The sequence below is a fragment of the Hyperolius riggenbachi genome, chromosome 9 (assembly GCF_040937935.1).
Source record: "Hyperolius riggenbachi isolate aHypRig1 chromosome 9, aHypRig1.pri, whole genome shotgun sequence".
NCBI lineage: Eukaryota > Metazoa > Chordata > Amphibia > Anura > Hyperoliidae > Hyperolius > Hyperolius riggenbachi.
The window spans coordinates 176,975,150-176,992,565 of record NC_090654.1 but is presented as its reverse complement, the minus strand read 5'-3'; the positions used below and the strand labels follow the sequence as shown (position 1 = coordinate 176,992,565).

The 17,416-nt window shown below is 44.3% G+C and overlaps 1 protein-coding gene across 4 annotated transcripts in view; it reads right to left on the bottom strand.

Annotated features, from left to right (window-relative positions):
- Positions 1-17,030, bottom strand: part of FAM107A (family with sequence similarity 107 member A) — a 355,309-nt gene extending 338,279 nt beyond the window's left edge. For 2 of the 4 annotated variants that reach the window (XM_068253756.1, XM_068253755.1), the window contains exon 1: positions 16,676-17,030. In XM_068253756.1, the coding sequence (XP_068109857.1) occupies positions 16,676-16,699 (24 nt within the window). In that variant the 5' untranslated portion in view covers positions 16,700-17,030. The remainder of the gene's footprint in view (positions 1-16,675) is intronic. The other 2 variants (XM_068253754.1, XM_068253752.1) reach the window with 2 other exon arrangements.
- Positions 17,031-17,416: the final 386 nt, after the last annotated feature.

Genomic DNA, 17,416 nt, shown 5'->3' with positions numbered 1-17,416 from the left:
AAGTCCATTTAACTCCCCTGAAAGACAATTGCATTTCATTATCTGTTAATGGCAGAATCTCATTATAGGTCTCAGTCGCTAAGGATAACGACTCTGCAGATCGGACACGTTTCTTAGAACGTTTGCGTTTTGCCTTAGACCCTGCTGCCTTTGGTGATTTATTCAAAGCTGCAGGAAAATTATCAGGAACACTCTCTGCTTGCTGATCATTTTTGCAAACAATTGAAGGGGAAGCTGATTGGCCTGCTGCCAGGAGTTCATTTAGAGGAAAAGGCAATGGATCTATGCGCAACCAGTTATGGATCACAAACGCTAGAAATTCCAGCGGTCTCTCTTTCAAATCGGAATGATTGAGAACATCAAATGCGGCAATTGCCCTTTAAACAAAATATAAACTAGCTGGAGTGCCCAGGTTGAAACAGGAGTCGCTTGGAGATCGGGATTGGCCAGGAACCTGGCACATTCAGAGAAAAACTCATTTTCTGTTTCAGAGCTAAGTTCTTCAAATTTCTTAAAGGAACAGGAACCATAATTAACAGTGTCATACTTTCTGGGAATCCCCCCCACAATGGGGATTGGTAATGGGGTTTTCATAATGTGAGGCTTGGTGGTGTATTCTCCACAGTCAGCATGCAACGCATGAGCTGGCGTGGAGGAGGTACACACACTAGCACAAGGAAACAGGCTATCCCTAGTATAGTGGAGGGGAGGACTGACTCCAATACGAGATTGTGGCGCACAGAGCCGGTGCAGATCCGACAGCCACAAACAATACTTTTGCGATAACGTCTCAGCGCAAGGTAGCGCTGAGCGCATAAACCAGAACTGAGGAGATCAGGACAGGTAGACAGAATGAACGCTTGCTAGCTAGCCGCTACTTAGTGACGGCAAGCGTCCAAAACAAGACAGACTGGAATGAGGCAGCCAATGCGTTGCAGCGATGGCGTGCCTCACAAAGACAGGACAGGATAGTCAGGAAATAGCAGGATCGAGATAGATGAACGTAACACAGACAAAAATACAATAAGCATGTTTTCCTAGCGTATTACAATTACAGCTATCAATGAAACTATTTGTAACGTCTGACTAACATATGTATATATCGGCAATGAACCGATATATGACATAAGCAGGAACTCTGACAGGAGTAATACAGGAAACAGGACTCAGAAGGATTCGCTATCTCTTCGCAGAGATGAACGCAATCCACAAACGGTAACAGAACAGGATTCAGAAGGATTCGTTATCTCTATGCAGAGATGAACACAATCCACAAACAGAACCAGGAGCAGGGTAACTAACTCAGCACGGGTGATCACGATACGCGCAACCTACCAAAACGTGCTGGAAAGCTGACTAACTGCACACAGGATATAAACAGTTCATGTACGTATACATCAGCGACACTGATGTATCAACGTAACATAAATACAAGGAAAATAATAAACGTGCTGGTATGCATATATATTGGCAATGAACCAATATATGATGCAAAGACCAGCAAAGTATCTTTAGAACAAGAAGCACGATCAGGGGCTGAAGCAACAGCAAGACAGGCTTAAACTGAAGCTATGAAAACCCGAGGAGTCCTGCAGGAAGCAGATCTTTATACTGAGGTCATCCAATGGGAGCAGACATGCAGATTCCCACACAGGTGAATGATAATCAGTCACAAGCTGACAGCAGGGAAAGGCAGACAAGGCTATGCAGCTTGCATGGAAAGAGATCAGAACTGCCTGAGCTGCAGCACTACTACTTCCAGCAATACCTGCTGCAGCAGCGATCATGACAACAATTAACCCATTCGCGTTCCGTCGTTTTCACTTGAGAAATGTTCACCTCCCATTCATTAGCCTATAACTTTATCTCTACTTATCACAATGAACTGATCTATATCTTGTTTTTTTCCGCCACCAATTAGGCTTTCTTTGGGGGGTACATTTTGCTAAGTGCCACTTTACTGTAAATGCATTTTAACAGGAAGAATAAGAAAAAAACGGAAAAAATCATTATTTCTCAGTTTTCAGCCATTATAGTTTTAAAATAATACATGCCTCCATAATTAAAAGTCATGTATTGTATTTGCCCATATGTCCCGGTTATTACACCGTTAAAATTATGTCCCTATCACAATGTATGGCGACAATATTTTATTCGAAAATAAAGGTGCATTTTTTCCGTTTTGCATCTATCACTATTTACAAGTTTAAAATAAAAAAAATATAGAAATATATCATCTTTACATTGATATTTAAAAAGTTTAGACCCTTAGGTAAATATTTACATGTTTTTTTATTTTTTATTGTAATGTTTGTTTTTTTTATATATTAAACATTTTATTTGGGTAGTTTTGGGAGGGTGGGATGTAAACAATAGGTTTAAAATGTAAATGTGTGTTGATTTTAATTTTTTTTTACTTTTGGTTGTAGTATTACTTTTTGGTTTTGAGTTTGTTTACATGACGTCACTCTAAGCGTAACACACGCTTAGAGCGACACATGGGGGAGGTAACAGCCAGAAAAGGCACAGCTTCCGAGAGAAGCTGTCGCTTTTTCAGCGGGGGAGAGGAATCAGCGATCGGGCACCATAGCCCGATTCACTGATTGCTTGGCTAACGAACCGCGGGTCGGTTTCTAGTTTCTACGACCAGGAACCAAAATAGGTTAATACCTTCTAAAAAAAAACACCCCAGTTACCAAACAATCACGTAAGAAAAAATATATAAAAAAATCCATCAAAAGTTGCCTTAGGGACTCAACTTTTTTTTAATATGTATCATTTTTTTTTTATATGTCATGAGGGTCTATTACTGTTATTTCAGTACATAAGGGAATGCAATTGACCGGACACAAAAAACCCAAAACAGAAAAATACACCTTTACTACCAAATATTATACTGCCACCATACATTGTACTAGGAACGTAATTTAGCTGGGACTACTGGGCAAATAAAATGGGTGGGATTTTTTATATGAATATTGCTTATTTTAAAACTAAAGCGGATGGAATTGGAGAAATAGTTTTTTTTTCTTTGTTTTTTCTTGTTTTTGCCTATAAATTGCATAGAAAATAAAGTAATTACTTTAACAAGTATAACAAGTATCGCCCACAAAAAGCCCTATTTTGTGGCAAAAAATAACAAGATAAAGATCATTCACGTGTGAGAAGCAGTGCTTAAGTTATGGCCAAATTAATGGAAGGAGCGCTGACAGTTAAAAATGGCTTTTGGCGTTAAGGTAAAAAGTGCTGTGGTTAAAAAACATACAGACTTACAGCTTAAGTCAGAGTTCTTTCCTAGCTCATCCTGTTCCCCTTATTCTGCTACACACACCGAAAAAAAATCATTTCTTCCCTCATTAGACATCCTTAAATGTAATCACATCTCCAATAACCAAGCGCTTATCCCTTCCTGAAAGCTGAAGTCCGGACATGAAAGACCCACAGGATGAGTTTAGCAACAATTATCGTAAAGCATATAGCTCTGTCAATACAAGGTGCAGACTCGGTGTCTATGATGAGCCATGCAAACCTAGAGCTATAGCCAGAGACAGTTTGCTATCCTACACGGCTACACACATTCAATTTTCATAAAAATTGATCAAAAAAATCAGCCACTCCTGATTGACTTATAAAAATAATTATAAAAACATGAAATCCAATCAGATTTCTCTCTCAAATAAAAAAATAAGTAAATCCCTACTTAGTGATACTCATATTGTATACCCCCTAGTAACATACCTCCATTTAGTGTAACCCCCCCCCCCCCCCCCCCCCCCAATGTAATTGACAGAGAAAATGCATGCAGTTCGTCACTGCTGTCAGTTTTTATCTGTATTGAGAAAGCACATTCAAGTGTGCACTAGCCAATTGAATACAATTGGTTCTTAGTTTACCATTGCAGAAAGCAAGGAGGGGGCCCCATCCATAGTTTTGCAGGGGGGCCCAGTGATTTCTAGTTATGCCCCTGAGCATGTCCCTGCCAAGCAGCACTGGTTATGTCTGCAGTCTTAATGAGGGCCCATCCTGCCATTTCTCCTTTCCCACCAAACTCTCTGTCTTGTGCCTCTACCTCTTTATCCCCCCCTTCCCCTCCTCCTATACGTCCCCCTCTTTCCAATGTCCCCCTTTTCTGATTGTCCTCAGAGGTGCTCACAATCTAATCGTACCATAGTCATAGTCTAATGTCCTACCATATTATTATTATGTTTTTATATAGCACTGACATCTTCTGCAGCACTTTACAGAGTACATAGTCATGTCACTGACTGTCCTCAGAGGAGCTCACAATCTAATACCTACCATAGTCATAGTCTAATGTCCTACCATATTATTATTGTGTCTTTATATAGCACTGACATCTTCTGCAGCACTTTACAGAGTACATAGTCATGTCACTGACTGTCCACAGAGGAGCTTACAATCTAATACCTACCATAGTCATAGTCTAATGTCCTACCATATTATTATTGTGTCTTTATATAGCACTGACATCTTCTGCAGCACTTTACAGAGTACATAGTCATGTCACTGACTGTCATCAGAGGAGCTTACAATCTAATACCTAGCATAGTCATAGTCTAATGTCCTACCATATTATTATTGTGTCTTTATATAGCACTGACATCTTCTGCAGCACTTTACAGAGTAAATAGTCATGTCAGTGACTGTCCTCAGAGGAGCTCCCATTCTAATCCTACATTGCCATAGTCTAATGTCCTAATATATTATTATTATTATCATGATTATGTATTTATAAAGCACTGACATCTTCTGCAGGACATTGCAGAGTGCGTAGTCATGTCACTGACTGTCCTCAGAGGAAGTCACAATCTAATCCTTATAGTGATAGTCTAATGGCCTGCCATATTATTATTATGTATTTATATAGCACTGACATCTTCTGCAGACTGTATAGAGTACAGTGCTTCATAATGGTTAGCTCCACCCACATCCTAACAACTTCTTTTCCCCCCAAATCCCCCAAAACTTGTAGCAACAGACTCTGCGCCCCAACCTGTCAACCCTCCCATCCAGGGGTGTAACTAGAAATCACTGGGCCCCCCTGCAAAACTTTGGATGGGCCCCCTCGCCTCACTTTCTGCACAGCAAACTGAGATCCAATGTTATTCCTTTGGCTAATGTACACTTGAAAGTATTTTCCCCATGCAGATAAAAACAGACAGCAGCGAAGCACTGCACACATTTTCTCTATCAATTACATTAGCTTCTGTGATAAGACGTGCACAGGGCCGGTCCTGGACTTTCTGCTGCCTGAGGCAAAGATCGTAAAGGCGCCCCCCCCCCCAATATTTCTACATAACATTACATCCCCCACACAACCGACCGTGTCCGTGAAGGAAAGCCTGAGTGACGCAGCAAAGTGAGTGACTGACTCACCAGGGATTGGGTCTCCCTCCGGGTCTGGCGGCGGCGAAGGGCGGGCATCCGCATCCAGCATGCATCCTGCACTGGCGGGGGACAGACGGCTGCGGTCTGCGGCGGGCATGCTCCATCTCGGATCTGAGGGATCTCGCGCTGGGCCAGTGAGCGGCGGCCGGCGGCAGCCAGCCAGCCTCATCATCATCATCGTCACGGCGGCGGCGCTCGCTGCTCAGTGACTGACCATGACAATCAGCCGCAGCCAGGGCAGCAGAGCGGGCGGCAGCCGCCGCCATCAAATCAGCAGGCTTAGGCACTAGGCAGCGTCACCAGCGTGCAGCCTTGGAGGAGACAGGAGAGGCTGCAGAGCTCGGAGTCGTCGGACTCGGAGGCCGGCGGCAACAGTGCAGTTTCTAGGCTAATATGCACCCATGGCGAGGGTGTAAAAATTGCGCCCCCCCGGTATAGGTAGCCAGCTATAGGTCCCCCCCGAGTATAGGTGGCCAGGCATGGGTGAGCCAGTAAAGTTGCCCCCAGTATAGGTTAGCCAGGTAGTTGCCTCCAGTATAGGTAGCCAGTATAGTTGCCCCCAGTATATGTTAGATAGGCAGGCACCCCCCCCCCCCCCCCGTTCCGGTATAAGTTAGATAAGTAGGTGCCCCCAGTACAGGTTAGCTAGGTAGGTGCCTCCAATATAGGTAGCCAGTATAGTTGCCCCCAGCATAGGTTAGATAGGTAGGTACCCCCAGTATAGGTTAGTTAGGTAGGTGCCCCCAGTATAGGTAGCCAGTATAGTTGCCACCTGTATAGGCTAGCTAGGTAGGTAGGTGCCCCCAATACAGGTTAGATAAGTGCCCCCAGTATAGGTTAGATAGGTAGCTTCCCCCCAGTATAGGTTAGATTAGGTTGCTGCCCCCCAGTACAGGTTAGATTAGGTAGGTGCCCCCCAGTATAGGATAGATAGATAGGTAGCTGCCCCCAGTACAGGTTAGATTAGGTAGGTGCCCCCCAGTATAGGATAGATAGGTAGCTGCCCCCCAGCATAGGTTAGATAGGTAGCTGCCCCCCAGCATAGGTTAGATAGGTAGCTGCCCCCCAGTATAGGTTAGATAGGTAGCTGCCCCCCAGTATAGGATAGATAGGTAGCTGCCCCCCAGCATAGGTTAGATAGGTAGCTGCCCCCCAGTATAGGTTAGATAGGTAGCTGCCCCCCAGTATAGGTTAGATAGGTAGCTGCCCCCCAGTATAGGTTAGATAGGTAGCTGCCCCCCAGTATAGGTTAGATAGGTAGCTGCCCCCCAGTATAGGTTAGATAGGTAGCTGCCCCCCAGTATAGGATAGATAGGTAGCTGGCCCCCAGTATAGGTTAGATTAGGTAGGTGCCCCCCAGTATAGGATAGATAGGTAGCTGCCCCCAGTACAGGTTAGATTAGGTAGGTGCCCCCCAGTATAGGATAGATAGGTAGCTGGCCCCCAGTATAGGTTAGATTAGGTAGGTGCCCCCCAGTATAGGATAGATAGGTAGCTGCCCCCAGTACAGGTTAGATTAGGTAGGTGCCCCCCAGTATAGGATAGATAGGTAGCTGGCCCCCAGTATAGGTTAGATTAGGTAGGTGCCCCCCAGTATAGGATAGATAGGTAGCTGCCCCCAGTACAGGTTAGATTAGGTAGGTGCCCCCCAGTATAGGATAGATAGGTAGCTGGCCCCCAGTATAGGTTAGATTAGGTAGCTGCCCCCCAGTATAGGATAGATAGGTAGCTGGCCCCCAGTATAGGTTAGATTGGGTAGGTGCCCCCCAGTATAGGATAGATAGGTAGCTGCCCCCAGTACAGGTTAGATTAGGTAGGTGCCCCCCAGTATAGGATAGATAGGTAGCTGGCCCCCAGTATAGGTTAGATTAGGTAGGTGCCCCCCAGTATAGGATAGATAGGTAGCTGGCCCCCAGTATAGGTTAGATTAGGTAGGTGCCCCCCCCCCCCCCAGTATAGGATAGATAGGTAGCTTCCCCCAGTATAGGTTAGATTAGGTAGGTGCCCCCCAGTATAGGATAGATAGGTAGCTTGCCCAGTATAGGTTAAGTAGGTAGGTGCCCCCTCATAATGGCGGAGGGGGGAGCCGGAGCCGCGGTGAGGCAAGCCCGACCTCTCCCTCCCTCTCCCCGGGCCGCCCTCCATGCTCCCCCCTCGGAGTGCAGGCAGCAGAGTTAGCGCGCAGGGAAGCGCTGCTGTACACAGCTGTTACTCACCTCCCTGGATCCGATCGCCGCTCCCGCCCTGCTGGTCTCCTCTCTGCAATGTAGCCACTGATACATTACACACGCTGCTTCCTGTTTACACAGGAAGCAGCCGCGTGTGTATCAGCCGGCTAGGCAGAGAGGAGACCAGCAGGGCGGGATCGGCGATCGGATCCAGGGAGGTGAGTAACAGCTGTGTACAGCAGTGCTTCCCTGCGCGCTAACTCTGCTGCCTGCACTCCGAGGGGGGAGCATGGAGAGCGGCCCGGGGAGAGGGAGGGAGAGGTCGGGCTGCCCTCACCGCGGCTCTGGCTCCCTCGGTCCCTCCGCTATCACACTCACAGCCATGTCATCTGGTGCCGCCCCTCCACTTCCTGCTGCCTGAGGAACCCGCCTCACCCCGCCTCATGGGCGGGCCGGCCCTGGACGTGCATATTTTCACTGACACAGAAACACACACAGTGTGCAGAAAAAGCAAACTGACAGATGAGTGTGCTCCCACCCTCAGCTTCTTATTGCACTCACTGTGTCCTCCTCGATGGAGCAGAACTTGCTCTGCATACTTCTCCAGCATCACTTAGTACCTAGCTACCTGTATACTGCAGACCTTATAGCTCACTACCTATACTGAGGGCACCACATTTACCTGGCTACCAGTATACTGCAGCACCTATAGCTCACTACCTATACTGAGGGCACCACATTTACCTGGTTACCTATATACTGCAGCACCTATAGCTCACTACCTACACTGAGGGCAGCACATGTACCTGGCTACCTATATACTGCAGCACCTATAGCTTACTACCTATACTGAGGGCAGCACATGTACCTGGCTACCTATATACTGCAGCATCTATAGCTCATTACCTATACTGAGGGCACCACATGTACCTGGCTACCTATATACTGCAGCAACTATAGCTCACTATCTATACTGAGGGCACCACATTTACCTGGCTACCTATATACTGCAGCACCTATAGCTCACTACCTATACTAAGGGCACCACATGTACCTGGCTACCTATATACTGCAGCACCTATAGCTCACTACCTATACTGAGGGCAGCACATGTACCTGGCTACCTATATACTGCAGAACTTATAGCTCACTACCTATACTGAGGGCACCACATTTACCTGGCTACCTATATACTGCAGCACCGATAGCTCACTACCTATACTGAGGGCACCACATTTACCTGGCTACCTATATACTGCAGAATTTATAGCTCACTACCTATACTGAGGGCAGCACATGCACCTGGCTACCTATATACTGCAGCACCTATAGCTCACTACCTACACTGAGGGCAGCACATGTACCTGGCTACCTATATACTGCAGCACCTATAGCTTACTACCTATACTGAGGGCAGCACATGTACCTGGCTACCTATATACTGCAGCACCTATAGCTCACTACCTATACTGAGGGCACCACATGTACCTCGCTACCTATATACTGCAGAACTTATAGCTCACTACCTATACTGAGGGCACCACATTTACCTAGCTACCTATATACTGCAGCACCTATAGCTCACTACCTTTACTGAGGGCACCACATTTACCTGGTTATCTATATACTGCAGCACCTATAGCTCACTACTTACACTGAGGGCAGCACATGTACCTGGCTACCTATATACTGCAGCACCTATAGCTTACTACCTATACTGAGGGCAGCACATGTACCTGGCTACCTATATACTGCAGCATCTATAGCTCACTACCTATACTGAGGGCAGCACATGTACCTGGCTACCTATATACTGCAGAACTTATAGCTCACTACCTATACTGAGGGCACAACATTTATCTGGCTACCTATATACTGCAGCACCTATAGCTCACTACCTATACTGAGGGCACCACATTTACCTGGTTACCTATATACTGCAGCACCTATAGCTCACTACCTACACTGAGGGCAGCACATGTACCTGGCTACCTATATACTGCAGCACCTATAGCTTACTGCGCTTAAAAGATAAATATCTTTAATGATCCAAATTCATAAAACAATGATAATTGATCCTAGGCCACAAGAAAACTTATAGCACCTTCCCCACTCTATACAAACATTCAACTCTCACACCACTCGCTCTGTCTCACTGCAGTGAGTGCGTGCAAAAATGCCGTAAAAAAATAGGGATCCCAGTAAAGAATCAAAAAAACCAAAGTTCCACAGGCACATGAATAAAAGGTTCAAGTTGTAGGCGTCGCACTGGTTCCAATGCAAGTCCCAGTCAGCCTGCCTGCCCAGCAGTAGCTGACCCAAAGTTCAATCTTCAATCAAATTGGCAATAATGCTGCTCATACGTTACCCTCCTGAATTGGGGCAAGATCACGGCTCCACGTTCTGCCTCAATCCGTCACCCGTTTGGCCAGTTACGTGGTTGCGGAGAGGCTAGTTGTATAGCACTGTCGGGGCTAGATTCCGGATAAATGCGGAAGTGAAACGCTCCACAGCGGTGGATTAGTTTTCAGTGACGTCACTCTAACGTGCGGCGCAGGGTTGCTGACGTTTCAAGGGGTACGCCCCTCTTCCTCAGAGCTGTCCATTCGCCGCCAGTCCACCGCTTATGAGCGTCCACTCCTCCTCAGAACTCCGCCCCTTCACCATGGAGATTAACCAGCGTATTATGACTTCCTCATTCCTCTATTAGCACGCAGTATAACCCCTCTGCATTACACATAGGTAGTCACTGATGTTTGTTTGATACTTGACATTTACTCAGCATTTCTCCGGCATTTTCAACGTTCCTTAGCATTTTCTCAGCATTTATATAGCCTTTTTATGGCGTTTTTCGTCAGTGGAATCGCATTCTTTGTTTATGACATAATGTATAGGTGAAAAACCAGCCTATATATTCATTTATTCCAGTCTAATTCTCACAGGGAGACTGTTCTAATCCTCTTACTTTATCATAAAAATTTGATTGTAACAATAATTGTAAAAATATTTGTAAAAATATGTATACATATGATCATACTAAAATCCACATGTCCACAATTCTCACATCAATCTTCAAGCACTCCTCCTCCATTTTCAACAGATAGCCTAAAAAACACACATATGATTGACATCAGCCTAAGAAAGCATACATTTCAAAATCACAATTTAACCCTTTTGGAGTCATAGTATCCATTTTAAAAATCCATGCAGATTCTGTACGGGATAATTTTTTAATATAATCCCCTCCTCTCCATTCTCTTTCTACCTTCTCCACACCACAGAAAGAGGAGCCCCGTATTTGGCAGTTATGTACCCTCTTGTAATGCATAGATAACGGATGTTTTTCATAACCTCTTGATACATTATAAAGGTGCTCCCCCATTCTTTTCTTTAAAGTACGTTTTGTGCGCCCTATATACTGCTTATTGCACGGGCAGCTAATCATATAAATCAACCCCTTAGTGGAGCAAGAAAAATTGCCCTTAATCGGAAATGTTTCTCCAGTATGGAATGAAGTGACCTCCTGTGTCACTCTCAAACCTCCAGCTGCCTCACACATCCCACAATCTCCACATCTTCTAAATTTACCTCCCCTACGGTTGGACGGACAAGGGGGGTTGGGCACTGTAGGTGCTATTATTTGCCCCACATTGGTACTCCTCCTGTAGATAATTCTAGGAAACTCCTCCAAATGTTCATTTAATAACTCATCCTCTTTTAGTATTCCCCAATATTTATTAATAATTTTCTTGACCTTCCCGGCCTGTTCACAGTAATCCATAAGGAGGGCTGGGCAATGATCTAGTCCTGTAACTGGGCCCTTCTTTCCTGTCAAGAGTACCTCTCTGTTCAACGTATCAGTTTCTTTTAAAGCTGTTTCTAACAGATTGTCATCATACCCCTTTTCCCTGAAACGTTCACTTAGGACACCTGTTTCCTGCATGAAATCTTCTGGCCTGGAACAGTTGCGTTTGAGACGGAAAAATTGACCTTTAGGTACATTTGTAAGCCACCTAGATAGGTGACAACTGTCAATATTAATGAAACTATTGCAGTCCACTGGCTTGAAAAAGGTTCGCGTATGGAGCAAATCTGCTTCTATAAAAACGGTAAGATCCAAAAAATTTACCGATAATTCGCTATATTCAACCGTAAATCTAAGATTGTACGTGTTAATCCCAATCTCGTTTAGAAAAATCTCCAAAGATGGGGCTCCACCCCTCCAAATAAAAAATACGTCATCAATAAAACGTCGCCAGAATACGAGGCCCGCGCCGGAGCACACAGCCCACCGGTCAAGGGTATACGCCTCCCAGTGGGCCATGTACAGATTAGCAAACGCCGGCGCGAACCTCGTACCCATGGCTGTTCCAGTGCGTTGAAGATAAAATGCGCCATCAAAGTAAAAATAATTATGTTTAAGAATAAACAACATACTTTCTAGTATAAATCTCACTTGTTCATCTTTCAACCTTTCATCTCTCCGAAGAAAATATTCTGTTGCCAATATGCCCATATCATGCTCTATGACCGTGTATAAAGAACTCACGTCCAGAGTGCATAATATGTCACCTCTAATCCATTCGACCTTCGCCAACTCCCTTAAAAAGTGGCCCGTATCTTTCAGATAGGCCGGGGTTAACACTACCTGTTTTTGTAAAAAACCATCTACATATTTCGAAAGATTGGCAGTCAGAGACCCTATGCCCGATATAATCGGGCGACCGGGAGGGTTTATCAATTGTTTGTGCACCTTGGGGAGATGGTAATATATTGGTATTCTGGGATTATCGTTCATTAAGAACTCATATTCTTTTCTATTTAATATCCCCACCTCCTTCCCCCTGTCTAATAAATTCTTTAATTCTCTCTTGTATTGATTAGTTGGATCCCCTTTCAGGGACTTATAAGTACCTTTATCTGCAAGTTGCCTCTTGGCCTCAGTCATATAATCTTCCAACCCCTGAATAACCACCCCACCCCCTTTGTCTGCAGGTCGTATTACTATGGAATCATCTTCTCTCAATAATTTCATAGCCCTTCTCTCTGTGTTAGTTAGATTATCCTGTATTCTGTCCTTAGTGTTTATTCTTTTGAGGTCTCTTACAACCATTGTTTCGAAAGTCGTCATAGCTTTGCTATATTCATGGCTGGGAAAAAAACACGATTGTGGTTTTAGATTTGAATGTCAGAAATACGATTCATTTTTGGTGCTCTCCGCACCTTTAGCTTGTTTCATAAAATGTTTCTTTAGGCATAATTTCCTCATATACCTTTTTATGTCGATAAAAGTACTAAACTTATTGACCTTCGATGAGGGGGCAAACTTCAAACCCTTACCTAATATGGTGATTTCAGGCTCTGTAAGAACCCTATTACTTAAATTGTAAATCCCCATGGATACAGGATCTATTGTGGGAGAAAGTTTAGAGGATATTACTCTTTTGATTTTTTTGGAGTGCTTACCTCCTCTCCGCCCTCTAACGTGTTTCTGTTTCTTTTGCCCTTCCCTAAAAAAGGCAGCATAGTGGTCTGATTTGTTCCCTCTTTATCACTCAATTTCTGTTTTTCTCTGTTCTTACTGCTGCCTCCTAGTGAGCTTCTCGACGGTTTTTCTTTTAATCCTAATATTCCACTATTCTCTTGATTGGGGGAACCCAACATTAAAGTAGTCCTGTAGTCCAGAAATTGGGGTTTGGTTTTACGTATTTTTGGGGTTTTTGGGCTCGTTGTCTTTTTTGGAAGGGTTCCCACTGTTAATGCTGAATATTTATTTTGTAATTTAATTGTATTTATACTGCTTGCTTTTGGAATAGCCCCTATTTTTTTACGGCATTTTTGCACGCACTCACTGCAGTGAGACAGAGCGAGTGGTGTGAGAGTTGAATGTTTGTATAGAGTGGGGAAGGTGCTATAAGTTTTCTTGTGGCCTAGGATCAATTATCATTGTTTTATGAATTTGGATCATTAAAGATATTTATCTTTTAAGCGCTGTGGACATTTTCATAACTATTTAACATTGAGGTTTTTGGGGATCGCCTGGTCCAATCAGCTGCTGAATTAAACCAATTGGCGCAAGCTGCAACTCACAGTTTAAAACCTATAGCTTACTACCTATACTGAGGGCAGCACATGTACCTGGCTACCTATATACTGCAGCATCTATAGCTCACTACCTATACTGAGGGCAGCACATGTACCTGACTACCTATATACTGCAGCATCTATAGCTCACTACCTATACTGAGGGCAGCATATGTACCTGGCTACCTATATACTGCAGAACTTATAGCTCACTACCTATACTGAGGGCACCACATTTACCTGGCTACCTATATACTGCAGCACCTATAGCTCACTACCTATACTGAGGGCACCACATTTACCTGGTTACCTATATACTGCAGCACCTATAGCTCACTACCTACACTGAGGGCAGCACATGTACCTGGCTACCTATATACTGCAGCACCTATAGCTTACTACCTATACTGAGGGAAGCACATGTACCTGGCTACCTATATACTGCAGCATCTATAGCTCACTACCTATACTGAGGGCAGCACATGTACCTGACTACCTATATACTGCAGCATCTATAGCTCACTACCTATACTGAGGGCAGCATATGTACCTGGCTACCTATATACTGCAGAACTTAAAGTCGCGCTACCTATACTGAGGGCACCACATTTACCTGGCTACCTATATACTGCAGCACCTATAGCTCACTACCTATACCGAGGGCACCACATTTACCTGGCTACCTATATACTGCAGAATGTATAGCTCACTACCTATACTGAGGGCAGCACATGTACCTGGCTACCTATATACAGCAGCACCTATAGCTCACTACCTATACTGAGGGCACAACATTTACCTGGCTACCTATATACTGCAGCACCTATAGCTCACTACCTATACTGAGGGCAGCACATGTACCTGGCTACCTATATACTGCAGAACTTATAGCTCACTACCTATACTGAGGGCACCACATTTACCTGGCTACCTATATACTGCAGCACCTATAGCTCACTACCTATACTGAGGACAGCACATGTACCTGGCTACCTATATACTGCAGAATTTATAGCTCACTACCTATACTGAGGGCACCACATTTACCTGGCTACCAATATACTGCAGCACCTATAGCTCACTACCTATACTGAGGACAGCACATGTACCTGGCTACCTATATACTGCAGAATTCATAGCTCACTACCTATACTGAGGGCAGCACATGTACCTGGCTACCTATATACTGCAGCACCTATAGCTCACTACCTATACAAGTAGGTGAAAAAGTACTCTCAACATTATTTTGAGTGTTTAAACTTTAGGATAGATATAAATGGAGGAGTCTGAGTCAATAGGCTTTATTTATAAATAAAATATATAAAAATGTATCAATCATCAAAAATACAAGATATACAAAAAGAGAAAAGGACAGCAACATGCCAGATGACCATCAGGCACAAATGTGGCATCGCCACTAACCACAAACACACACCCAACTAACCACATACACTGGTCAGTTGATGGATAATAACCACTGATTAGGGTCTCTATATCACTAGGTGGCAGGGGCGTAGCAATAGGGGGTGCAGCGGTAGCGACCGCATCGGGGCCCTTGGGCCAGAGGGGCCCCGAAGGGCCCTCCCTCAACTACAGTATTCGCTCTCTATTGGTCCTGTGCTCATAATAATCACTTCTATATATACATTGAGTAGTGGTAAACATTAACAAGCTCTTCCCCATCCCCTTCTTGCACCTCTGACACTGTAGTTGCCATTGTCAGGTTTTGGTGCGCCGTATCAATTGTTATGTATAGAGTGCCTGGGGGGCCCCATTGTAAAACTTGCATCGGGGCCCACAGCTCCTTAGCTACGCCACTGCTAGGTGGACTCTTGCAATGCAATTTCAGATTTGTGGAAAAAACACAGGATTTGCAGAATAAACCCGCGCAATGTATATGATTCTCCATAGGTGACAGCTGCTGTCAGCTGACCATGGATGGGGCAGGTGATAAAACACAATTTACAAAAAAAAATACTTTTTGCTGGAAAAAAAGAGGTCATTCACCATGAACATAAGTGTGTTCCCTCCCTAAATCTTGCAGTGCAGTAACACCTACACCACCTGAGGGAATTTCATTCCTGTTGTATTCTCTGTAACGTGAAAGGGGAGTGAAAGAGAATCCAATGAAACATTCTTGCAAAGCTTGTACCAGGTGTGCAGCGCTAGATAATCAGGTACTGTTGTCTTACAGCGGGCATCCAACACATACAGGAAGCTAGTGTTCATTTCCATCCATCTAAAGCTGAAATGGGTGGAGTAACCTTTCAGTCAGGAAGAATATATTTAAAGTGAACCTGAAGTGAGAGGGATATGGAGGCTGACATATTTATTTCCTTTTAAACACTACCAGTTGTCTAGCAGTCCTGCTGGTCTCTGCCTCTAATACTTTTAGCCATAGACCCTGAACATGCATGCAGATCAGACGTTTCTGAAAAAAATCTGACAGTATTAGCTGCATGCTTGTATCAGGTGTGTGTCAGACACTACTGCAACCAGAGATCAGCAGGAGTGCCAGGCAACTTGTATTGTTTAAAAGGAAATAAACATGGTAGCCTCCATATACATCTCACTTCAGGTCCCCTTTACAAATGGTAGGAATATTTGTATCAGTGATGACACAGACACTTGTATAATAATAACACAGCCTGTGTATGACTATTAACTGGGTCCCATAAGGTCACAAATTCACAAGCCCAAACCAAACTCTCTACATACTACATAAGCTCTAACAACACAGTCATTCATTGTCCAGAGGGATTAATGATCTCTGTGGTGCATTTGTCAAGATAGCTGCAGAAAAACTGAGTAGAAATAAACCAAATGCGTTAGAGTAACCAATCAAAGACTTTATTTCATTCAACAGCTAAAACCTGATTGGTTGACTTGGGCAACTGCTCGTTTTTTAATTCAGTTTTTCTTGCACCTGTCTGGATAAATCAGCCCCTTTGTGGGCAAGAAAAGTGATCTGATAGGAGAGAGAAGTATGATGAGAATGTAAATAATCCCCATACCTTCTTTCCATGAGCCGCTCCCATGCTACAAGGGGCAGGAAATCCAATCGCCCCCCTTGGAAAATGCCCACAGATCCTGACAATTAGATCCTCGACTTTCTGAGAGTTGGCACTTTGTAGCGTGTGTATTGTCCACCCAGACTCCAGAAAGGCACAGGCTGCATGAGCCGCACACAGCCGCTGGCACGGTGACAGATCCAGTGTATTATACCCAGCTGGACGGAGAAATCACCAGCATCTTAGAGGAGATGAGCAGGGAACATTTTCACTTGTCTTTTGCCATAAGAGGAAGCAATCTTTTCCCCAGTTGAACATTTACGCTACGCACAATAGCACCTTTCATGCTGCCTTGGCTGCTAAGCTGGGCTCCTGATTCAGAAAGTCTCGACAAGATTAGAGTAATTGCTCATGACAGTCCAACATGTCACTGAATGCCAAGCAGTTTTGTAAGAGGAAGGAAGCATTTGCAGCAGAGACTTTCCTCATGGCTTGATACCATTTGTTTACCTGGATAATGTTCTGAAAAAGCTATGCCTTTCCTTAGGGATACATTAGAACTTCCAACATGTCCCATTCCAGGAAGTAAAACAATGCTAACAAGCCTTCATAAAAGCTTATTGGCTAAATCCACGTGAGTGAGTGGAGAAGCCCAACGATTTGCAAAGAGGCCCTGTCGTGAATAAGCCTTTAAAAAATCCGAATCTTGAATAGATCTCAGGTCTGCTAAAAAATTTCCTTTAC